Source organism: Phoca vitulina, unplaced genomic scaffold (genome assembly GCF_004348235.1).
Source record: "Phoca vitulina isolate PV1807 unplaced genomic scaffold, GSC_HSeal_1.0 scaffold12, whole genome shotgun sequence".
Lineage (NCBI taxonomy): Eukaryota > Metazoa > Chordata > Mammalia > Carnivora > Phocidae > Phoca > Phoca vitulina.
The window spans coordinates 24,269,632-24,295,855 of NW_022589715.1; the positions used below are offsets into that span (position 1 = coordinate 24,269,632).

Genomic DNA, 26,224 nt, shown 5'->3' on the forward strand with positions numbered 1-26,224 from the left:
AAATCACCCAGTGAATTGAAGAAGAGGTCAATAGAACTTGGGGAATATTTCTTTTTCTTGTTTTAGCATTAAGTAAAAATAGAATATGTTCTGTGATCATTTAGCTCTTTTTATGTAGTTGCTCTGCAAGTGAGTGAGAAGAAATTTGTTGTGGAGAATTTTTTAGAATAATATAAACTCCTGTATTTCAGTTAAATTTCAGGTGGAATATATACACTTAACAGAAAAAAAAAAATTAAGCAAAATCTTACTTAGTTTCTAAGCTTTACTTCCACTAAAATTCCTTAGATGCATAAAAGTCTAAAAAATTACAACACCATTGTTAAAGAAGACTTATAATTAACATTATATTGTCTGAATTCAAATAAAATTTTCTCCAATATTAAGTCTGATTGAATGGATTGAGAAACCTAGTTGCTGAGTGATGTGTGTTTTGCTGCCATACACAGAGCAAACCTTAAAAGTCCGAGGATACTTTATGCTTTTTCACTCTGGGTCATCTGGTTTGAAAATACAATCCCGAATTGATGAATATATTAGTTGTCTACCCCTGTACTGTATAGATTCTCCTTTATAAGTCTGCCAGAGTGTGGGGTGAGGGGGAAAGTGGACCTTCGATGGCAGCACAGTTTATCCTGTGTTGGAGAATACTCTATAGTGCTGCACAAGAGCACAGAGATAGGAAGACTATATTATTGTGGTTTTCATTCACTTATGTTCAGAGAGTTAAACACTGGGAACTGTGTGGTAGGAGAATGTTCGGCCATATTTTATGTAAGCTTAGTAGGCCAGTTGCTTGCTAGACACTGGAATCAGTTTGTGGATTTACTTTGAAACAGCTTTGGACCTGGGCACATCACAACCTGCTATGAATTGCTGCTTCCATAAAGATATTAGATCTATAGCCAGATGGTTGGTGAATGGGCCAGGGCAAACCACAAAAGAAGCCTGGAAGAAAGTACTGGTCCAGAACGAGCTCCTATTGTTCAAAACAGAGCAATTGAGAAAATGAAACAATACAAAACAAAATGTGAGATCTGCAAAAACATCCTGAATAAAATGGGACAAAGGACATCATCCTAAAAATTCAGAGGAAACATGATCCTAAGAATGATTTTCTACAGGAGCCAAAAGGAAATTTTAGGAAATTATTTGGCACGAAGAAGGCATAACTTCTATGAAACAAGAACAAAAATCTTAAAAGAATAAATGGAGGTAGAACAACAGCAGGATGAGATGAATAGGAAAAATTACAAAGAAATGATTATTGCAATTTAGCAGGTAAAGAGTAAACATAAAAATGGAGCCTTGAAAGAAAATATTGATTAATATTTTTTAAATCCTTTTAATCATTTATTCAAACAAATGTATATTGAGTGCCATTTACACCAGGCATTGTTCTTGGGGAGGTTGCATCCTAATGAGAGGAGACAGACAATAAACAATAACATAATGTCAGATGGAGATTGTGCTATGCAAAGAATTAAAAGAGGGCTATGTGTTAGGCAAAACTTTCCTTTTTTTTGAAAAAGATTTTATTTATCTGAGAGAGAGAGAGAGAGAGCGAGCAAGCGCACCCGTGGGAGTGTGGAGAGGAGAGGAAGAGGGAAAGAATCCCAAACAGACTCCATGCTGAGTGCAGACGAACGCAGAGCCTGAGGTGGGTTGGGGGGACGACCTGGGGCTGGATCTCATAAGCCTAAGATCATGACCCTAGCCGAAACCAAGAGTTGGCCGCTTAACCGACTGAGCCACCCAGGTGCCCCGGCAAAACTTTCCATTTTAAATTGAGTAGTGGAAAAGTCTTCTCTAAGTAGGTGACATTTAAAGTTATATTTTAATTATAGGAAAGAGACATTTCCTAACTGTTGTCACTGAGGGTTTTTGTGCTAGGTCCTTTTGTACTTAAATTCTACAGATACTTCTTAGATTATCTCATTTTTTCCCAGGCTTAGATTACCATCTTTCTGCCAATGATTCTTTTTTTTTCAATTTATTTATTTTTATTTATTTTTATTTTATTTTATTATGTTAATCACCATACATTACATCATTAGTTTTTGACGTAGTGTTCCATGATTCATTGCTCGCTCACAACAATCAGTGCTCCATTCAATATGTGCCCCCCCAATACCCATCACCAGGCCAACCCATTCCCCCACCCCCTCCCCTCTAGAACCCTCAGTTTGTTTCTCAGAGTTTACAGTCTCTCATGGTTCATCTGCCAATGATTTTTTTTTTTTTTTTTTTTAAGATTTTATTTAGTTATTTGACAGAGAGAGACAATGAGAGAGGGAACACAAGCAGAGGGAGAGGGAGAGGGAGAAGCAGGCTTCCTGCTAAGCAGGGAGCCCGATGCGGGGCTCGATCCCAGGACCCTGGGATCATGACCTGAGCCGAAGGCAGACGCCTAACGACTGAGCCACCCAGGCGCCCCCTGCCAATGATTCTTGATTCTGAAAACTATTGTCTTTAGCTTAGCCCTTTCACCTGACCTGGAGACCCAAATATGCCTGCTCCCAAACACTTAGCACTTAGAAGTTACAAACTAAACATGTTCGTTACAGAGGTCATTATCACCAGTCTCCTCATGTACAATCAGTTCTTGTTACTCATGTTAGTTATATTTTATAAGATCACTGTAAACACTGAGTTAATGAATACTGAACCACTGCTGCTGGGGAAGTACGGGGTTAGGTTACTGTGAGCTTCTGCTTACAACATTTCATCAGCCAATCAATTCATAACCCTGTTTTGTATGTATTTCTCTTTAAAGATATCTTATTTAATATATATTGTTGGCTCATTGACATCAAATTCATGGCCAGCAGCACTATAATTCATGCCCAAACAAAGCTTATCTGAATGTATTTTCTCTGTAAGGCACATCTTGTCTTCTTGACAAGTGTCAAGTCTTAGGAACACTAGACAGCACTTCAGTACTATGTGTGGGGGCCATTTTAAATAGAAAAATCAACAACAAGGAGCACAAAAATGCAAGACGTACAGGTGGCCAATGGGTACGTGAAAAGATGCTCAACATCACTAATCATCAAGGAAATGCAAATCAGAACCACAATGAGATAATCACCTCACAGCTGTTAGAATGACTAATATCAAAAAGACAAGAAATAACAAGTGTTGGTGAGGATGTTGAGAAGGTGGAACCCTTGTTGCGTGTTGGTGGGAATGTAAATTGGTGTAAACACTATGGAAAACAGTGTGGAGGTTTCTCAAAAAATTACAAATCGAACTACTATATGTTCCAGCAATTTCATTTCTGGGTATTTATTTGAAGGAAATGAAAACACTAACTGAAAAAGTATGTGCACTCCTATGTTCATTGTGGCATTATTTACAATAGCCAAGACATAGAAAGAGCCTAAGTGTTCATTGATGAATGGATAAAGAACATGTGGGATCTGTATATACAAAGGAGTATTATTCAGCTATAAAAAAGAATGAAATCTTGCCATTTGTGACAACATGGCTGGACCTTCAGGGCATTCTGCTCTGTGAAATATGCCAGACACAGAAAAATACTGTATGATCTCACTTATATATGAGATCTAAACAAATAAACAAAAAACCCAACTGAACTCATAGAGAGATTGGTGGTTGCCAAAAGTGGGGGATGGCGGAGTTGGGTGAAGGTGATGAAAAGGAATAGTCTTTCAGTTACAAAATAAGTAAGTCCTGGGGATATAATATACAGTATGGTGACCGTAGCTAATAATACTTGATTGAATAATTGAAGTTTTCTAAGAGAGTAGCTCTTAAAAGTTCTCAACCCAAGGGAAAAAAATTGTATGTGGTGATAGGTGTTAACTAGACTTATGGTGATGGTCATTTTGCAAGATATATATAAATATTGAATCATTGTGTTGTACACCTGAAAATAATATAATGTTATATGTCAGTTATATCTCAATTTTTAAAAAGCACAAAAATACAAAGAATGAGGTACTGGATGACTGTGAAAAGGGTAATTGTTTATAGTATGAGAACTGAAGAAAGGAGACAGAGGGTTGTCTTGTTTGACCTCAGCTAGGAACATGTGCATTGGGCGCTGCTCAAATTTTTCAACACTCTGTACTTATCTGTGAATGACCGCATGAGTGTTGATTTTGAGGTTAAAATAAATTTTGGCAAGTAGGCACATTTGCAAATATGGAATCCATGAATAATAATCGACTATATATCCCTGCTCTTATGTTTTCTTTCTCATTAAATGACACCACCATCAAACCAGTTATCCAGGTTAGAAACCTCACGTTAGCTTGCTGTCTTTTCTGTCCTTTACCACCAATATCCAATCAGTCATCAGCTTGTACCTCCTAAATATATGTCAGTTTCAGACTGATCTTTTTGAGTCTAATGTTCCCTTTCTTCATTCTGCTCAGTACATTACAACTTACAAATGTCTAAAACTCTGATTGTCTCTAGAGTTGAAGTGCAAATATCTTAACAAATTTATAAAGTCCTGTAGCTTTTATTTCTTGTCATTCCTTTCTCTTATATTCTGAAGTTTCCATCATGAAGAATTTCAATTCATGGGATGGATGAACCTCTGTGTCTCTATGAGAACTATTTTTCCCTTTCTTTTTATGTGGTTTATTCTGACTCATTCTTCAACTATGAATATAAATGGCATTTTTTTTTCTGGGAGGCTTTCTCTGACATTCCTCCCACCTACTACACACACACACACACACACACACACACACACACACACACACACACAAACTCCAATCCATAGGATTCTGTGGTATTTTTTGTTCATTTAATTGCTAGTTTTCCACCATAGACTATAAATTCAGTGATGTTCTTTATTGTATGGTAAGCACTTTATGTACAAAAAGTGACTTGTTTTTCTGTGATGTTATGTGTGTTAATTATTACAAAGCCTTTGGACCAGTGTAATACTAATGACATAAAATGAAAACAACTTTTCACTGTATATTTGCTTATACTTTCACTGACTTTTGAGGTGGGTTTTTTTTTTTAATTAATATTAATGATTAGAGGAGCTTGAAACTGAAGTGGCAAACTTTTATAGTTCATCTGTTGATCTGTTTGTGAAAAGACAGGCACTCAGCTGGACTGGTCAGGCATCTACTTTAAATTCTACCTGTAAGTATTGAGTTGACAAAATTGGCAGAGGAAATAGAATACTCAGAGGTGAATTTATTTAGCAGCCACTAGGGAAAATCTAACTCATTTTTGTAAATAGAGAAGCCAGAATTACTAGATAAATTGGTCTTTTCTTGTGTTTTTATTTTATCGAATGAGTATTTGAAAGGCAAAACTGTATCTAGTTTAGAACTAAGTAGAGGTCGGGGCGCCTGGGTGGCTCAGTTGGTTAAGCAACTGCCTTCGGCTCAGGTCATGATCCTGAAGTCCCTGGATCGAGTCCCGCATCGGGCTCCCTGCTCGGCAGGGAGTCTGCTTCTCCCTCTAACCCTCCCCCCTCTCATGTACTCTTTCTCTCTCTCATTCTCGTTCTCTCAAATAAATAAATAAATCTTAAAAAAAAAAAAAAGAACTAAGTAGAGGTCTATGATAGGTTTTTATATAGAATTTTGTCTTGTATAATTTCTATCTTTTACAACAAATAATTAAATTATTATACAATGGTCTAATTTGAGAGAAGACTTGCCCTAAATTCTCAGCTAAGTGTATCTTGGCTCCAAAGCATGTTGAATGTGTAATGTCACACAAGAATAATAAAGGGCCTTTAGGGCTGTTAACTTTAAAATGAAAAGCCCTCAGTGTGTACAGAATGTAATTGACATTTAATAATACCACTATGCTGTGAAATGGTGACAAGTGGGGAATAACTTTAACAAACCAACAGGCAGTTTCCACTTCTTATTTCTTAAATAGAATCATTTGCTGCCTCATTAACTTACGGACTAAGAAATAAGCAAGCCTTGAAATAGCTGTCTGAATGTTTGATTTCATTTTATAGCAGGAAAGACTCAGGTGTCTACAGTTATAATCACGTTAGCATTTTAAAACCTTTGTTTTTAAGCTACACCAGGGGTCAACAAACCATGGGCCACGGCCACCGCCACCCTGCTGCTTGCTTTGATGTGACCTGTGAACTCAAAATGGCTTTTACATTTGTAAACTGTTGATAAAAAAAATAAAAAGAGAATATTTCATGACAGATGAAAATTATATGAAATTCTAATTTCAGTTTCCACAAATAACATTTTATTGGGACACAGCCACACTCACGCGTGTACTGTCTGTGGCTACTTTTGCATTTCGACAGCAGAGGTGAGCAGAGGCGACAGAGGCTGCATAGCTCCCCAAGCCTAAAATATTGACTGTCCTGCCCTTGAGGGGAAACGTTTGCCAACCCCTGAGCTTATGCTATTGAGTTAGTGTGATTTAGTACCGTAAATCAACTTCTCCAGTTTAGGGATCTAACAGAGAAGTCATGTTGAATAGGATTCTTCAGACTTCTGGGAAGGTGAAGGAGGCTCAACTTCGGTATTGCATAGAGTTTATGCTTTTTCGTATGGGCAAGGTTTTCATTTCCATCATTGATTTATTCATCTTGTTTTTAAAACAATAAGCACATGCATAGCGGTGATTATTTATCAGATACTGTTCTAAAGGCTTTATAACTCATCTGAGTCCTCATGACAATGATGAGGGTGGCGTCTCTACAGATGAGAACACCATAGCACATCTGTTAGTTAAATGGTGGGAGGTAAATTAGTGAAAGTTATACAGCTGGTCATATGACTTACACAGCTAGAAAGGAGCAGACTTGCGATTTGAATGGACTCACCATCATCTGGTTCCAAAATCGGTGCTCTTAACCACCGTGCATGCTGTCTCTCCATTTCTACTCTTATTTATTTAGAAAAGTCTTGGATTCAGAGTAGAATTTAGTCATGGGGGGGCATCATTTCTTTTAAAGATTTTATTTATTTATTTGATGGAGAGAGAGCACAAGCAGGCGGAACAGCAGCAGAGGGAGAGGGAGAAGCAGGCTCCCTGTTGAGCAGGGAGCCCGATGCGGGTCCCAATCCCAGGACCCTGGGATCATGTCCTGAGCTGAAGGCAGACACTTAACCAGTTGAGCCACCCAGGCACCCTGGGTGGGGAGGAGGCATCATGTTTTAAAAGCTTTGAGTTCTATTAGTTTCCTAGGGCTGCTGTAACAAAGTATCGCAGGTTGGGTGGCTTATTGGGTCCCAGGTTTGGAGACTAGAAGCCAAAAGCAGGTGTCAGAAGGCCATCCTCCCTCTGAAACTCTGGGTGGCATCCTTCCTTGCCTCTTCCCAGCTTCTGGTGGTGGCCAGCAATCCTTGGTGTCCTTGGCTTGCAGCTGCGTGATTCCAGGCTCTGCCGGTGTTGTCACAGGATGTTCTCTCTGTGTGTCTATCTCTGTGTCTTTTCTCCTTTTCTTTTAAGGACACCAGTTATATCGGATTAACGGTCACCCTACTCTAGTGTGACCGCATCTTAATTTAAGTACATCTGCAGCGACCGTATTTCTAAATAAGATCCCATTATGACGTCCCAGGAAGGACATGAATTTTGAGAGAATGGGATTCAACCCAGTTACAGAGCTCATGAGCCAGCTCTTGTTCTCTGGAGCACCTTTCAATTTAAGAAACTGTGCACCAAGAATTTCCAGGGCTTTGTTTCTTCTTTTTTGGTGTTAATCCTGTGCTTGATTATGTGCTAGCTGGGAAGACTGATGTACTGTTCTCCACTTCTGCCTTTTTCCTGCCTCCCCCTGGCCCTTTGCTCATGATTCATTTGGGACTGGTTTTCATTCTGAACATTTTTCTTCTGGAATGTTCTGTGAGGTTTTTAAAGAACATTTGCTCAACTGCTCTTATGAGAATGTTGGTTTGTCTTCATTCTTGTGAATTTGTGATAGTTGATTCAGCAACCAGCTTTGGTGTGTTGGTGGTTGAGTTCTAGTAGTGTCCTCTTAAGAATCTTTTGTATCCATTCTTATGGGATTTGTAAGTAGGGTTCAATAAATGGTAATAGTTGTTTTTATTTGTTTCTATGATTATTATCATTGTCAAAATAGCAGATTTTGAGAAATGTGGTGTTGCCTCACTTCCAGACCTGGAAGCTTCTCTTTTCCCACAAAATACTAGAATAATTGGTCAGATTGCGTCAACCCATTTCCTTTTGTTTATTTACAGGGTGCCCGGGAAACATTTGAGAACTACTACCGAAAACAGAGGCGAAAACAGGCCCGTTTGGTGCTCCAGCCTCCATCTAACATGGTAGGATCACCAACTTAACTTTTCTCAAATTTTCCACTTTTCTTCTCTGGCAGCTGTTCATTATTTTGCATATGTACTATTTTTTTTTTTTAAACTGTCGCTCTGAGATCATTTTTGGTGGATGTGACAGTAAGAAAATAACAACTAACATCTATTGATTGCTATGTGTCAGGCATTGTTTTAGGTACTGGGATGAATGATCTCAGTTCATCCTCATTATAACCCTATAAGATAGGGTACTATTGTTATATTCACCTGAGTCTTGGGAACTGAGCCTTAAGAAATTAAGTAACTGATTTTAACTTTGTCTTAATGTATCAAAATAGAAAGAATAACTTTTTTCTTCTTTGCTTTGTTGCAGCATGAAACTTTAGATGGCTACAGGAAGTATTTTAATCAAATTGTAGGGTAGGTATATATATGTGTGTGTATGTATTTAAATTTATACACTTTTAATACCTAGACTCGTGAGACTTGGAAAAATAAGTTTTCCTTGGGAGATTTTTTTTCTCTTTTTCTTTTGAATTCTTAAGATTTTTTTTGACTTTCTGATAATTTTAAAGGAATGTCTTATTGGTTTCAGCATTATATTGTTGGAGACTAGTTTTGGTGGATAAGGGAGAAAAACTTTGAATTGTACTTTTATTACACCTGATGTTTTGTTTCTCTATTCTTGGTAAGAGGGAACCAAATAATCAGCAAAAGTTGGCAAACTTTTTCTAAAAGGGCCAGATAGTAAAGTATTTTAGGCTTCGCAGGCCATACGGTTTCTGTCACAACTATTCAGCTCTGTTGTTGCAGTGTGAAAGCGACTATAGACAATACGGCAATGAGTGAACGTGGCTGTGTTCCAATAAAACAATATTTATAAAAACAGGCAGTGGGCCAGATTCGTCCCATGGGCTATATAGTTTGCCACCATCATCTAGAGTATACATACTAATATGGAATTGCATTTCCCAAGTAAACACCCCAAATATAGGCAGCTTATTCTAATTGCAAAATAATGACCTTGCAATTAAAAGAAAGGGAAAGAAGTTGGATTGTTCCGTGAAATTTTCTTTTTTATTTCAGATTTAGATTTTTCAATGTAATTGATAGTTTTGGTTAAAATATATCATGAGAATTCCTTATTTAAAGATTTAGCATGAACATTTAGCCAAGGGAGCTAAAGATACATTGTAAATGCACAACAATAAAGCTACAACAGAGTGTTAAAAAATAAGTTTGCATTTTCTTGACCTTTGTAAGATACCTTTTCAACCCTGTAATGAGGAAGTCCATATAAAGGGAATCATTTTGATATTTTGTATGTTGGGCTCTTACAAAAATGTATATTTTAGCTTTCGTTGTCTCTTTAAAATCAGTTATTTTTTTTTAAATGTCTTAATGGCCTGGTATTTTTCATATAGTGAAATTAGCCTCCCTTACCTGTAACCATTTTCTTCCCTTTTAAATTGCTGACCAGTATGGTTAACATTTTTTTTTTTTTTTGACTTAAACAATGGAAATTTATTTTCTCAAGTACTGGAGGCTAGAAGTCCAAGATCAGGATGTCAGCAGGTTTGGTTTTCTGAGGCCTCTCTTATTGGCTTGCAGGCGGCTGCTTTCTCACTCCATCCTCTTCTTTTTTCTTTTTTTTTTAAATTTTATTTTATTATGTTAATCACCATACATTATATCATTAGTTTTTGAGGTAGTATGGTTAATATTTAATAGAAACGTGACTCTAATTTCTGTAAAGTGGTTGGACAAAATTCTAAGTCCTAGGAATGTGATTTTTTGTTTATGACACCAAGTAGCTTTCTTTAAGAAAAAAATGACTATTAACTTTGAATTTGATGGCAGCTCTTAATGTTTGTCAGACCCTGGAGATAGTAGTCAAACTGTAATTTCTGACAGCTGTACTTTCTTTTTTCCTCCATCTTAGCTTTTTTGTGGTTGAAGATCACATTTTACATACAACCCAGGGCTTAGTAAATAGAGCCTACATTGATGAACTCTGGGAAATGGCACTTTCAAAAACCATTGCGGCACTCCGCACCCACTCGGTACGTAAGAAGCCCCCACGAGAAGTTCTCACTTACTGCTGATTATCTATATACTGGTCAGTGTTGTCCTGCGTTAAAAGTATGTGTTGTGTGGAATCACCTACTTGGAGCTCTCTCTTTCAAAGACATATGGAAGTAGCCTCTTCAAATTGCCATCCTTTCTAACACTGAGCCCACTTTTTTGGGATGAAATAAACAAAACAAAAACCCCAACAACTGACATTTATTGGAATCTTTTCTCTGTGTCGGGCGTTGGTGTGTGTACTTCATATATATTTCATAAGGTAGGTATTATTATTATATTTACCTTATGGTCTGGGGAACTGAGCCTCAGAGAAGTTAAGTAACCAGCCTAATGTTACACAGTAAGTCGTAGAGCTTGGATTCGAATCCAGACATGTGACTCCGGAGCCCATATTCTCAGCCACTACTCTAAATTGCCTTCTATAATGCCAATTAATACTGACTTGGAATTCACAGTTTTATTCTTATTTTTTGAAAAAAAAAATGCTATAACATATAAGTAAGTTACCTAATTATGAGTTCCCATGATTTTGATATATTTTATTAAAGCCTGAATTTTTGATGATAATTCACTTTATTTCAGATAGATAATATTGGCTCTGAATTAATCATTTGTTCAATATTTCTTTAACACATGTTGGCAATGGGAATAAAACGGTGAGCAAGATGGATGAAATCTTTGCTCTCAGAAAGTTATATTTTGGGGCGTCTGGGTGGCTCAGTCGTTAAGTGTCTGCCTTTGGCTCGGGTCATGGTCCCAGGGTCCTGGGATTGGGCCCCGCATTGTGCTCCCTGCTCCGTGGGGAGCCTGCTTCTCCCTCTCCCACTCTCCCTGCTTGTGTTCCCTCTCCCACTGTGTCTCTCTCTTTCAAATAAATAAAATCTTAAAAAAAAAAAAAAAGAAAGTTATATTTTGATGGGGGAGGTTCCCAATAAACAAATAAATAAGAATATCAGATAGTGATAATACAATGCAATTAAAATGGTGATAGATTAGGGTGCCTGCTTTTGATTGGTTGATCAGAAGTGGCATTCTGAGATCAGAATATCAAGGACTCACTATTTATGCAAAGATCAATTAAAAGGGAATTCTAGGTATAAGAGATAGTAGTACAGGGGCTTTGGGGATACTTTTCTATCTGAACTGTTCGAGGAATGATAGTGAGGACTTAATAGTAGAAGATAATTTAGCATCTAGAATATTTCAGTAAATGGCTTTCATATCCATCTAGTTGTGCCAGCTAGAAACTTAAGTTATCCACGATCCTTCAGCTTTCTTATCTCTTCATCAGCAAGTGTTCCAGAGTAAATACCATGTGTAAAATCTGTAATTGATGGGATTGTAGCCGTTTTAGGGAATTGAAAAATGTTCAGAGTGGGTAGAACATGGAACGTAGAAAGTTAGGCATGGTATGAAGTAAAAATAAAAAAGTAGATAGATGTCATATTATTTAAGACATATTTGATGCTTTAAGCACTGGGTTGAATGGAGTGTGTATGTGTTCAGTGTGGGGGTAGGGTAAATTGGAGTGAGAAGATCAGTTTTCCATTCTGGCTCAATTATGGATGAGTGATGGGAAAGGATGTGGGCAGAACAATTAATAGGATAGTTTAATATTCAGGCAAGAGGTGATGATAGCTGGACCAAGGGCAATAGTAGATATGGAGAGATGTGGATGAATTGGAGAGATTTTTAGGAGGTAAGATTAATTGTATTTTCTGATGGATTAGATATAAAAGGTAAGGTTAAAAGCATATCGAGGTAATGCCTAGGTTTGTGGTTTCTTTCCCTTTGATGGTTTGGAGTGGGGAGGTCATCACTGGCCTTTGAATATGATTACTTTGCCTTTGTGCCATCCAAGTAACAAGGTGTAGGAGTTTGGTTAATATACGCATTTGAAACCAAAGAGGATATGTCATTGAATACATTGCAAATGTTTTTCTCCTTTTATTTTTATTTATGGTTTCTTTTTTGGTATTTAGAAATGTTAAATGTTTGCCTCTTTATATATCTATCTTTTTTTTAAAAGATTTTATTTATTTGAGAGAGAGAACGAGAGTGGGTGCATGAGCCGGGGGTGGGGGTGCAGAGGGAGAGGAAGAAGCAGACTCCCCACTGAGCAGGGAGCCTGCCATGGGGCTTAATCCCAGGACCCTGAGATCATGATCTGAGCTGAAGGTAGACATTTAACCAGCTGAGCCACCCAGGCGCCCCTATATATCTATCTTATTTTAAAATTTCTCTCATTGCTTATATGTGACCTAGGACTTCATCTGACATTTTTATCATTTTATTCTTTTGTCATAATAAAGTCTGGCAAATTTAAAAATATTTTTTAAAAGTTCCTGCCTGTTCCAAGACTAAAAAAAAGTGTTGTTAACTATGTTATGGCTTGATTTTTTTTTTTTTTTTACACATTTATGTATATACTACCACTTGTTATTTATTTTTATTTAAAAAATGATTAAGGATCTCATTTTACTTTTTTGCAATAGTGTATCTATTGTCCTAGGATCATTTTTTTAATGTCTTACCTTCTCCCTTAGTACGATGTGTTTTTATATGTAAATATTTATTTTACAAAGGTAACATGTTTATTCTAAGATAGAAAATATTGATTGCTAATAGTAACAAATTGTGGCCATGATCCCTGGCATGATTATTATTAGCTTTCTTATATGTAAATTTAAAGATTCTTTTTCTTGTGTATGAAAAGACAATATACAATATGTATTTTAAATAGAAACAAGCTGTGGTTTTCACTTTGTGTCTAATCAATCTGTATTAATTTTAATATTTACTTGCATAATATTCCATTGTAGTACTGTATTGTTTAAAATAATTAATTCACTTTTTAAAAAAAGTTTTTGGGCCCTTTTTTTTAGCTATTTTAAACATTGTAGTGAATATTTTTATAAAAATACTCTTGCACAATTGATTATATCTAGGATAAATTCTTAGATTTCTAGGACAAATTAGTGAGTTAAAGGATCTGTACATTTCTTAGGCCCTGGATGCATATTGTAATTTGCTTTGCAAAAATATTTATCATTTAGTACTCTGAGCATTGTCTTTTAGAATGCCTATTTCCCTATTCCTTTTACTTCACAGAAAGTTATGTTTAAAAACAAAAAATCATTCCTAATCTAATATGTCAGAAATTTTATCTTAATTTAACATGTTTTTCTTTGATTAATACTGATATTGAAACTCTCTTTAGATGTTTTTAGTTATTTGTATATCTTCTTAAAATTTCCTTTTCATATGCATTGCCTTTATATTTTAATAGTTTAAAAATATTTTATTATTTATTAATAAAACATGGATGCTAGCTTTTAATCTGAATGTTAATCTCTGGTCTGATATATAGGTTGCAAATATTTTTTCATAGTTTCATGTGTCTCTAACTTTGCTTTTCTTTTCCATGGCTTTACAGAAGTTTAAAATTTTTTGTAAATATATTGATTTTTAACTCGACAACTTATGTCTTCCTTATTGCAAAGAATATATAATTATTTGTCTGTATTTGATTTTAGTATTTCTGTACAGAGTTACTTTTATGTCTGTTATGTATACATCATAGACATAAAAAGTTTATTTTAGTATAGGGTGTGAGGTTGGATTCTTTTTTTTTTTTAAGATTTTATTTATTTATTTGATAGAGATAGAGAGAGCGTGCACACATGCACGCAAGTGGGAGGAAGGGCAGAGGGAGAGGGAGAGAATCCCAAGCAGATTCCACACGGAGCCTGGAGCCTGCCACTGGGCTTGATCTCATGACCCTGAGATCATGACCTGAGCCAAAACCAAGAGTTAGTGCTTAACCGACTGAGCCGACCAGGTGCTCCTTGGATTCTATCTTTATTTTTTACGACTCATCACTTCCAATAACATTACTGTGTTAATCTCTCATTTTATTCAGCTCAGATTGCCATAATGAAATGTCATAGACTGGTACTCAAACAACAGAAATTTATTTTCTCACAGTTCTGGAGGCTGGAAGTCTGAGATCAGGGTGCCAGTAGGATTGGTTTCTGGTGAGGGCTGTCTCTTGAATTGCAGATGGCTGTGTCCTCACTGTGTCCTCACATGGCCTTTTCACAGTGTCACCTGCTTCTTTTATAAGGATACTGATCCCTTCAGATCAGGGCCCTTCCTCCTTTGACCTTAAATATCTCTCTAAGTTCCATCTCCAGGTATAGCTACACTGGGGGTTAGGGCTTTAACATAGGAATTTGGGGGAGACAAGAGTAATTGATGCCACAAATGTTAATTCTGTTTCATGACACTATTTATTGTATTATATTACCCAGCAAAGCAAGCCAAAATAAGAGCAACCCAAACATCAAAACAAATCTCAAAAAGAAACACTATATCTGAATGATTGTTACTTGTTTATCAAAAATCTATATGTCTTTCTAACATTCTATGTTACATTTAAAACTACTCTTTCTCTGATTGAATTATTAGTAATTGCATAAATTAGAAACATTTTGAAAGCGATAATATTTCGGGTATTAATATGTATAGTATTCTCAATGCTGATTTCAAAACATGAAAGAGATCTTACATGGTCCATCTCTCTTGGAATGCAAATTTAGCAGTATATTAAAATATAATTTGCTAATACAAAGGAAAGTTTGTATCAGGAATGGTTCAATATTAGAAGATCTGCTAATATAGTTTTTAATAATATGATAAACATCATCTGATAATACTGAAAGGGTAATAATGATAAACCGATCATCTGATAATACTGAAGGGGATAATACTGAAAGGGTGCTCAAAATTATGGAACAATGGGGGCGCCTGGGTGGCTCAGTCATTAAGCCTCTGCCTTCGGCTCAGGACATGATCCCAGGGTCCTGGGATCGAGTCCCGCATCAGGCTCCCTGCTCCACGGGAAGCCTGCTTCTCCCTGTCCCACTCCCCCTGCTTGTGTTCCCCCCCCCCGCTGTCACTCTGTCAAATAAATAAATAAAATCTTTTTAAAAAATTATGGAACAATGTAATACTGTGTGGCAAAACCTCATGTTTTACAGATACTAAATATTGGATATTTTAGTTTGTTATGTGGTAGGTAGACAAGAGTGTGTACCGTGATAGTGGTTTTATACACACCCATGCCATGTCCATACTCATCCCCCTCACATATTTTAAGTTTTTTTGAGTCAGAAGGGTATAGTGAGTATACTTGTCTTCTAGTTCTGCTAACCAAACTCTTGTCACCCAATAACACGGGGAAAAACAAAATAGAAAGAAATTCTGCAAAGTACCGTCTGTAGGCCAGAAGTTTTGAAAAATTTCCTTGAACTTAGAAAACAAACGAAATTAGAAAATTAACTGAACCTGAGACAAGAAAATATTACATTAAATATGGTAGAGGGAGGTATTGTCACAGTAGGAGATATTCTTCCAAATGGAATCTAGGAACCCTCTAAATTTAGAGTTAACAAATACAAGGAGCAGGAATGGGCCTAGGAGAAATCATAAAAGAAATTATTTTAGAAGTCTACTTTCCAAAAATCTTAGCCAGCCAGCTGCTTACCCAATTCCTTTGCCCAACCTTACCATCTATGTAAAGAGACAATAGTATGATCAGTCAAGTTCTCTTGTGCTACCTTTTGAAGGAAGTGATTCCTCTGCGCCCCTCCTGTGCCCTCCCCCCACTTACGAAGAGCCTGTAGTCACTTTCTTGGGAAACAGACTTACACTTACAGAGGAAAAACCCGTGCAAGTTATCCATACTAATCAAGTAATCAACCTAGTCCTTCATTTGAAAACATGAATAGTCAAGAGTCATAAAATATTTGAGGAAAACCAATTACATCAAATAGAAGGTAACAGTAAACAAATAGAATAGCCATTCTTTAGCAAATACAAATAATTCATGGACTAGGAGAAAAATTTACAAAGTAATAATCATTCCTGATTTTAGGAATATAGGAGACTAGGTTATTCATATCAACCCTTCAGCTAGAAACTACTAAAAATGCTGCATTTTTGTATATATACCATATAAAATGTTCTGTAGTTCTCAAGTGCTTGGTAAGGATATTAAGGAATTACCAAGCCAAATCCAGGGAAGTTAAGAGTCTAGAGAGATAAGCTAACCACTTAAGCTTTCTTTGCCTTGAGGTCACTTGTTAGTTCAGACAATTTGAACTTTGATTTTGACAGCCTCTTGGGGCCACCCAAGATAGAAAGTGTATAATATGGTGTCTTCAAACCAAAGAGATGGAAAATGTGAAAGGAAAGTTAAGAAACATGGATGGATACCTGATATTAATTTTTGATTATATCAAATAGAGATTTAGAAAGAAAGGATAGTCACAAAAGAGGGGACTTTAAAAATTAAAGAATTAAAAGAAGGAAATTTCCCTTCAATGAGGAAAGACTGGATTCCTGTAGTTGGAAGGCTGTATTGAGTGTCAAACAGGATAAAGGATGGGAGATAATTCTTTGACAGAAATTTCGCATTTTAGTTTGAGGGCAAAATAAAGCCTTTTTCAAATATATGAGGATTCAAAGTTTACTCTTTATTTTATTGGTATTTTACAAAAAATGAAAAATCCAGATTATAAGATGGGATAGGATTAAATAAAATGTGTGCAAAAAATGGGTAACACTCATAGATAAATCTAATTAGCTGATATTTGGTTATTTGTAAAGTTTAATGCTTTTAAGAATCTGTACAGAAGGAGACTTAATGTTTAAAATTTTTTTTTTAATGAAAATTCCGGATTATTTCTTGTAAACAGTGGGAAGAAAGTGTATAACTTATTTAATGACCACTGTAAGTTAATTAAAAATAACTATGATCCAATGAAAATCATGAAATAAAAAAGAAAGAAGAAATCATTGTAAATAGAAAACTGAAAATAAGATGGAATAGGTTCAACATGTCAGCAATCACAGGAAATGTCAAAGAGGCAGTTTTTGTTGTTTTTTAAAATTTTATTATGTTATGTTAGTCACCATACAATACATCATTAGTTTTTGATGTGGTGATCCACGATCCATTGTTTTCGTATAACACCCAGTGCTCCATGCAGTATGTGCCCTCCTTAATACCCATCACCGGGCTAACCAATCCCCCCTCTCCCCTCCCCTCTAAAACCCTGTTTGTTTCTCAGAGTCCATAGTCTCTCATGGTTCATCTCTCCCTCCAATTCCCCGCCCCCCTCATTTTCCCCTTCCTTCTCCTAGTGTCCTCCATGCTATTCCTTTTGTTCCACAAATAAGTGAAACCATATGATAATTGACTTTCTCTGCTTGACTATTTCACTTAGCATAATCTCCTCCAGTCCCATCCATGTTGATGTAAAAGTTGGGTATTCGTCCTTTCTGATGGTTGAGTAATATTCCATTGTATATATGGACCACATCTTCTTTATCCATTCATCTGTTGAAGGGCATCTCGGCTCTTTCCACAGTTTGGCTATTGCGGACATTGCTGCTATGAACATTGGGATGCATATGGCCCTTCTTTTCACTACATCTGTGTCTTTGGGGTAAATACCCAGTAGTGCAATTGCTGGGTCATAGGGTAGCTCTTTTTTTAAATTTTTGAGGCACCTCCACACTGTTTTCCAAAGTGGCTATACCAACTTGCATTCCCACCAACAGTGTAAGAGGGTTCCCCTTTCTCTACAACCTCTCCAACATTTGTTGTTTCTTTCCCTGTCCATTTTTGCCATTCTAACTGGTGTAAGGTGGTATCTCAATGTGGTTTTGATTTGAATTTCCCTGATGGCTAATGATGATGAACATTTTTTCATGTGTCTGTCAGCCATTTGAATGTCTTCTTCAGAGAAGTGTCTTTTCATATCTTCTGCCCACTTTTTGACTTGATTATTTGTTTTTTGGGTGTTGAGTTTGAGAAGTTCTTTATAGATCTTGGATACCAGCCCTTTATCTGTGGTGTTATTTGCAAATATCTTCTCCCATTCTGTGGATTGCCTCAAAGAGGCAGTTTTATAGTTTGCTTACATTATGATGACCTAAAAAGAGTGAAAATAAAGTAAGAGGAGCAGAAATGGCAGTATTCTCCAAGGCAAATAGAACTATTAAATGGGAGAAGAAAGGCATATTTTGTATTATTCTAGTTTTAACCCACCAAAAAGACAAAAGCCTTTTTAAAAAATTTAAATTGAATTAGACGGGGTGCCTGGGTGGCTCAGATGGTTAAGCGTCTGCCTTCAGCTCGGGTCATAATCTCCAGGTCTTGGGATCGAGCCCCACGTCAGGCTCCCAGCTCAGCAGGGAGTCTGCTTCTCCCTCTCCCTCTCCCCCTGCTTGTGCTCTCTCGGTCTCTCTCTCTCAGATAAATAAAATCTTTAAAAAAAATAAATAAATTCCATTAGCGAACTGACAGTACATCATTAGTTTCAGAGGTAGTGTTCAGTAATTTATCAGTTTCGAATAGCCTTTTTATAGAGGACAAGCAAGCATCAATATGTATAGAACAAGAACTGTTAGCAATAAGAGATTGATGAACCGTACCATTGTGGGAGAATTCAACACACCTCTTTCAGAAATTGGGAGATCCAGTAGAGAGGAAGGAACCAAACTGTAATCAAGAGACTGTGAATATCAAAATTCCACATTTTTCACATAGTGACGTATACATCTTTGAATCCTGCCCACAGAACCTATCCTGCATGTCATTTCAATTTTCAATTTTATTGATAAGAGATTATATATGGACTTCGTTTGTAACTTTTCCTCTGTATTTATGTTTATTTTCTTTGTATTCCTTCTGTTCTTTACTTTTGTTTTCTCTTGTTTAATCAGGCTTGCCTGAGATTTGTCTGTTTTTTGATATTTTTAATGAGCGTTTGGTTTCATTGATCAAATCTTTCATATCTTCTCTATGTAATTTTTGCTTATAATTTGATCAGAATTGATCTCTCATATGCTTATGGTTTATTTTGGCTTTTTGAGCTAGCTTCATGGGTTGAGTGCTTAATTTATTTTCAGTCTTCTGTGTTTTCTGTTTGCCTCTAAAAATATAAATGTATTTTGAAATGGCTTTAGGCACATTGCATAGGCTTTGATATCAAGTATTATATTGTTCATTTTAAAATAATCTGCAATATCAATTTTGATTTCTTTTTTGACTGAAGAATTATTTAGAAATATTTTTTTAAATTTCTAGCTGTTAAAAATGTAGATCATGATATATTGGAGTCTCTACTCATCTCTTCCCTGCTAAATGTGTTGTCATTCTGAGCCAGGAAAGGGTTAGACCCTTTCTAGAGAGCCTTTACCACGTGAAGCATTAAGCAATGAATGAAGTCAAAATTTAGTTTTATTTTTAATAATTAAGATGTTTTTTCCTCATTGTCTTTTATTTCCTTTAGTCTTACTGCTCTGATCCAAACCTCGTGTTAGATTTGAAGAACCTCATTGTGCTTTTTGCTGACACACTTCAGGTTTGTGACTTCTGTTTACATAGAGTTACCTCGATTAGTGTTCATCAGCTCTAGATCTTTTCCTTGTCTACCCAGCTTGAATAAATGCCTTTTAGTTTTTAGTTGTATTTCTTCTTTTCCTAGAGCTAGATCTTATCTTTTTATAGCATTTCCTGGTCATCACCTTGACCAGTTTATATTCTCATAAGTAGTTCCAGTCCCCTTTTTTTGCTCAGAGCCAAGTGAATTAATTGAACCACTCACTACCTTAGTTTTTTAAAATGCCCTTAATTCAGATACAATGCCTGAGTGATTTTGGAGTTTTTAAAAACTACTATCTTGAATAATGATTGTTGATTTGAACCACGAATCATATCCAATAAGATAGCATTAGAAATGGGTAGCATTTCAAATTTCTCTCCCTGTTCATGAAGTTTGCTAAGGGTACATGACGAGTTGCAGGGAGAACTTAGTGGACACTGTACCCAGTATATATTGATTTTAAATTTCATCTTTCTATTTTTTTTCTGCCTGGCTTAAATATTTTGGTATGTATCTTTTAATTCTTGAGAGATAAGTGCTAGACATTAGGTGGGAATGAAACATGCTGCTGTCATGCTTTCATTTAAATTGAATGATAATATATTTCAGTGCCTGATTTCTCTCATGTTGCTAATAAAAAAAATCACCCTATAAAATGAAGTTATTTTCTTATTTTGTTTCAGGTGTATGGTTTTCCTGTAAATCAGCTTTTTGACATGCTATTAGAAATCAGAGATCAGTATAGTGAAACTCTGCTGAAGAAGTGGGCAGGTATCTTCAGGTGAGAAATTACCTGTAGTCCTGTGTGGTGTGTATGTGTACATGTGCGCATGTGCTAGTGTCTATTCATGTGTAAGGCTTCTCACATAAATAAGCAACAAGTATGTGTGGCTTATATATTCTAGCTGTGATCCAAGTTATGATTCAGAATTCAAGCAAATTGTAGAGATGTCCCAAATAAAGTTCCCAAGATATCTGATCTCAGTGTATTATGTCTACTGTGTGGAGAGTCCCCAGACCCCATTTTGGCTTTTTTTCCCGTCTTGAATAAATGTCAGATACCTGAGTTCATACCATTCAGATCATTTTGTGTCTTCTTAATATATTTTTTGGCTTTCTTTTTGAAGATCATGCCTAGTCTATAGTTCACTTATAGGGTAGTAGCTTTGAGCCCTTTTGAATAATTTAGGAGTTTTGGAACCTTTTTTGAAGACTTACTCATGTGATTCCTCACATTCTTCCTTCTCGACATTTAGAGAGGAAGCCTATTCCAATCCAGTGTTTGAAGTGTATTATTTAGATTTCATTTATTTATTTGTCAGAGAGAGAGAGCACAAGCAGGGGGAGCGGCGGGCAGAGGGAGAAGTAGGCTCCCCGCTGAGCAGGGAGCCCAACGTGGGACTCGGTCCCAGGACTGTGGGATTGTGACCTGAGCCGAAGGGATACGCTTAACCAACTGAGCCACCCAGGCGCCCCTGAAGTGTATTATTTAAATGGTTACTGCATCATGCATTGTGTATACAATAATATGAGAGTTACCCTGTTATACCTTGCACTGACAAATATCTACTTGGACTGTTTCCCTGGCACACAACCCATGTCAGATCACTTGAGTTTCTTCTCCTTTTGAGCCTTTATTCTCTTATTTAAAGTGATCTTCTTGCTTTATTGCAAGACCCTATCCCCAGATCAGCTTACCCCGTTTTCAAATTCTTCTAGCTTTAAGATCTTACATTTTTCCTTTAATCTTACTAATGGTACAGTTGTATTTATGGGAGGATTATGTCTGTAAGAACCTTGAAAATTAATAACATCATATATCCATGGTCTTAAGAGTGTCTGATCCGATCCCTTCAGTAAATTTGATTTTGATTTTGGTAGTATGGTCTCTGCTTTTAGAGAGTTCCCAGTCTAGTTAGGGAGCCAGTTCCTATGGATGAAGTTCATCCTTAACACAGAACAGTAGATGAAGTATATGAATATATTTTGGATTTATTATAGAAGTTACTTTTCCCCATCTGCCAATTTTGAAAGTTAGAATAGAAGATCTATTACAGTATTAAAGAACATAATCAAATATATTTTCTTTAAAAACAAAGCAGAAAACCCCCAAATAAAACCTTTTTGCTTTTTTTCCAAGCACACAGTCTTTTGTTTACTACTTGTTTGCCTATGGCTTCTACATGTTGCAATGAAATTTTGTCTCATCTAAAAATGTCAAATACTATGAGATTATGTTTATAATTGTGTTCCCTTTGTTTCAGAGTGTAGTTTTCTTTTGGTCTTCTTGTTAAAGATGTTTTTACCTGAAATAGATAGCTTCATTGTAGAAGGAATAGGCTAGGGACTGGAAAACATTGTTTTGGTGGCTATATACATGCAACCATTTGAGTTTACCTGAAAATTACTTGTGATCACTACAGTGATTAACCAGCTCTCACCCTTCCTTCCTTCCTTCCTTTTCTCTCTAGAAACATACTTGATTCTGACAATTACAGTCCTATACCAGTAACAAGTGAAGAAATGTATAAAAAGGTGGTAGGACAGTTCCCATTCCAAGATACAGAGTTGGAAAAGGTAAGAGTGCTTTAAAATAAAATTCTGTTTGCTTTGGCATCCTCTAAAAGTTTTCATTTTATCAGTTTCATTAAAGGCATTACCTCCAACAATGCATTAGACCTCTAGAATACCTTCAGAGAATGATTTTGGGGCTTTAGAAGAACAGAAGTTCCTGTTCTGGGAATCAGTAGATGACCTGAGGGTCCTTCACCTCTGAAGTGTTAGGAGTATTGCTGGGCATGTTCCAATGTTGTTTATACTTTGAAATACTTGCTTTTATTATAGTTTTAGGACATTTTCTCCGCAAACATACAGTAAAAATTATCCCATGCTCTATAATTCTATTGGTTTTGACAGTGTATTGAGTCATATATGTACTACCACAATAATGATACCAAAACAGTTCCATCATCCCCAAAAGTTCCCTCATGCTGCTCCTTTTTAATCAATTCCTCCCAACCCTAACCCCAGCCTTTGGCAACCAGTGTAGTTGCTATCCATCTACTTTTGCCTTTTCAAGAATGCCATATAAACGGAATCATACAGTAGGTAACCTTTTGAGGCTGGCTTCTTTCACTCAGCATGATGCTTTTGAGATTTGTCTAAGTTGGTGTATGTAGCAATAATTCATTTGTTTTTATTGCTGAATACTTACCACAGCTTTTTTTTTGGGCCCTTCATGTGTTGAAAGACATTTGAATTATTATTTATTTAAATTTATATCTCATTCTTTTCAGCATCAGGAAACTTTTGGAAACACTTTCTTAAATTTGAGGTTGTTAATTCCTTTTGCATTTTAATTAATTTATAAGTATCGTCAACGTATGTTGGTTTGTGACTTGCTTTCATTCATTCTTGCATTTATAGCAACCATTTCCAAAAAAGTTTCCTTTCTCTGAATTTGTGCCAAAAGTTTACAACCAAATTAAAGAATTTATTTATGCCTGCCTGAAGTTTTCGGAAGATCTTCACCTAAGGTATGCTTTGAAACAGTGGAAATGTAACAGATGTTGAGATTGTGACTCTTAACGTGCATGAATATTCTGAAAACCTTTGCGTAACCCCTTCAGCTCTGATTTTGAAAGTATTAATATTAGCCATTCACAGCATGGCATCTGCCATATTATAAAGTCATGGTAAAAGGGGAAGTTGGAAACTTGAAAATAATTTGTTTTTGTTTCTATTACTTTGCTTACTCTCTATTTTCGTTGTAGATTTGCATTTCAACACTTTTTTTGTTAGTGAGAAGTCACTAGAAAACAGTATATTAATTTTTACTTTCTAAAATTGATGAGATTTTAAGGCCACGAGGGGAGTAGCAAGTATAATCCCTTGGAAACATCCTTCTTTCCAAATACTCTCTGGACTTGTTGAAGGTATCCTCATCTCCTTTAAGTTAAATTATTTGGCTAATGTATACCAAGCCTATTTATGTCCCAGATACATCCTGCCTACTGGGAATGCAGAAGTAAAAGACACAGTTCTTTGCCCTCAGATATTGTCAGTATGTACTGAGGATATTAGACATGAAAATACACCATGGCAAGTGCTGAAATATGGAGAGTTGACTTTCAAAACACCTAGAAGACTACTTAGCTCATCTTAAAGAATTTAAGGGGAATAGTCATTATGATTGTTTTTCTAAAAGACAGTATTTTAGACAATCTTTTAGATTGTCTTTTCTAAAAGATTATTGTCTTTTCTAGAAGAACCCCCTCCTCTCAGTGAATGATACTACCATTCACCCAAGCCAGAAATCTAAGAATCATTTCAACTCCTTATTTTCTATTAACTATTTTTATTAAAAACAAAGTTTCAAGCATTGGTCTATATTTTTGTAAACACTTTACAAATATATTAAAAACGTCTGTAAAACTGAAAATAGTACTAATCTATGAGGTACTAGAAAGTATACTCCATTTTTCAGAGGAAGAAGGTGAGCAGAGAGAGGTTTAGTAACGTTATCAAGATCACACAGGAGTGGTTTTTTAAAAAATTTTTTATTGTTATGTTAATCACCATACATTACATCATTAGTTTTTGATGTAGTGTTCCATGATTCATTGTTTGTGCATAACACCCAGTGCTCCATGCAGAACGTGCCCTCTTTAATACCCATCACCAGGCTAACCCATCCTCCCACCCCCCTCCCCTCTAGAACCCTCAGTTTGTTTTTCAGAGTCCATCGTCTCTCATGGTTCGTCTCCCCCTCCGATTTCCCCCTCTTCATTCTTCCCCTCCTGCTATCTTCTTCTTTTTTTTTTCTTAACATATAATGTATTATTTGTTTCAGAGGTACAGATCTGTGATTCAACAGTCTTGCACAATTCACAGCGCTCACCATAGCACATACCCTCCCCAGTGCCTATCACCCAGCCACCCCATCCCTCCCACCTCACCCCCCACTCCAGCAACCCTCAGTTTGTTTCCTGAGATTAAGAATTCCTCATATCAGTGAGGTCATATGATACATGTCTTTCTCTGATTGACTTATTTCACTCAGCATAACACCCTCCAGTTCCATCCACGTCGTTGCAAATGGCAAGATCTCATCAGGAGTAAGTGTTTGAGCCAGAATTCAAATCTGGTCAGCATCAGCTTCAACAAAAGGATTACTGCCATGTTTACAATTCTTACATGCATTGTCTCGGATGGTTGTCACAATGTTAAGTGTTAATTATTCCCATTTAACAAATGAAGGCAGTGCTCATTTGTAAATTAGCCTCTCTAAACCTAATTGGTGACAAAATGGATTGTTGTGTTTTTTATTTGCAGCTCTTTTTTCTTTAAAGTTCTCTCTTCCCAGTGTGGCTTCTTTCATTCACATTGTAGTTATAATTGACGTGGGCCACTTAAATAGTCTCCTAATTATTCTGAAATGTCTAACTTTGCTTTCCCAACCATTTGCCCTTTCTCCTCATTCTATTCTGTGTGTTCCCTGGAGTAATTCTTCTAAAATAAAATCTTATCATTTAACTTTACTCTGCTCACCTTTCCAAGGATTCCTCATGGCCTACTGCATAAAATTCAAACTCCAGCCTGACACAGTTATCCATCTGCCTCCTCCCCCACTCCTTGACCTAGTCCCCCTTGTACCTTTCCAGGTTCATATCCCAGGCTAACTCCATGCTTCAGTCCTACCAACCTGTTTGCTGTTTTCTGATCCTAATATGCTTTTTTATACTGGGCTTTCCTCATGACTGTCTCTACCTGAAATTACCTTTTCCTTGTTAGTGCTCGTAACTAGCTTCTAACCATCCTTCCAGGTTCACTTTAAGCCTTTAATGAATGAAACCTTTCTGACCACTTCCATCCCTAATGGAGTTGATCTCCTGACTCCTTTGTGCTCTTTCTGTACTTCGTGAATGCTGTTATCAAAACTCCTCTTAGATTTTATTGCTGTACTTGTATCTTTGTGTTTCTGTATGTGCTAGCCTGCAGGCTCCTTTGTTTATTTATCTACTGGTTTATTCGCCTTACATTATAGGTACACTGTTATTTGTCAGATGATGCTTGGTAGTGAGGACATTAAGATGCTGGAAATATGTTCCCTGTCTTCAAGGAGTGTGTAATCTAACTGAGGAACTGAACAACTGGTGATAGTTGTGTTATGATGGAGAGACATAGCAGCAACATAGGAGCCAAAAATTGAGACAAATTAAGGATGTTAGAAAAGGCCTCTTGAAAGGTAGAAACATTTAATGTTTTGTTCAGCACAACATCCCCTGCACCAGCTCAGTAAATTAAAAAAAAAAAAAAAAAAAGAATGAGTGAATGGAATGTATGGCATGCCATGCAACTCTGAAAGTAAACATAATTGGAAAATAGTTTGAGTCACTTGTTTGATAATCATTCTTACTA

The 26,224-nt window shown here is 36.3% G+C and overlaps 1 protein-coding gene across 4 annotated transcripts in view; it reads left to right on the forward strand.

Moving 5' to 3' along the window:
- EXOC6B (exocyst complex component 6B) overlaps positions 1-26,224 on the forward strand; it is a 594,595-nt gene that overhangs the window by 290,826 nt on the left and 277,545 nt on the right. For all 4 annotated transcript variants that reach the window (XM_032410713.1, XM_032410714.1, XM_032410715.1 and 1 more), the window contains 7 exons: positions 8,187-8,270; positions 8,632-8,678; positions 10,201-10,321; positions 19,712-19,783; positions 20,488-20,585; positions 22,276-22,381; positions 23,231-23,340. In XM_032410713.1, the coding sequence (XP_032266604.1) occupies positions 8,187-8,270; positions 8,632-8,678; positions 10,201-10,321; positions 19,712-19,783; positions 20,488-20,585; positions 22,276-22,381; positions 23,231-23,340 (638 nt within the window). The remainder of the gene's footprint in view (positions 1-8,186; positions 8,271-8,631; positions 8,679-10,200; positions 10,322-19,711; positions 19,784-20,487; positions 20,586-22,275; positions 22,382-23,230; positions 23,341-26,224) is intronic.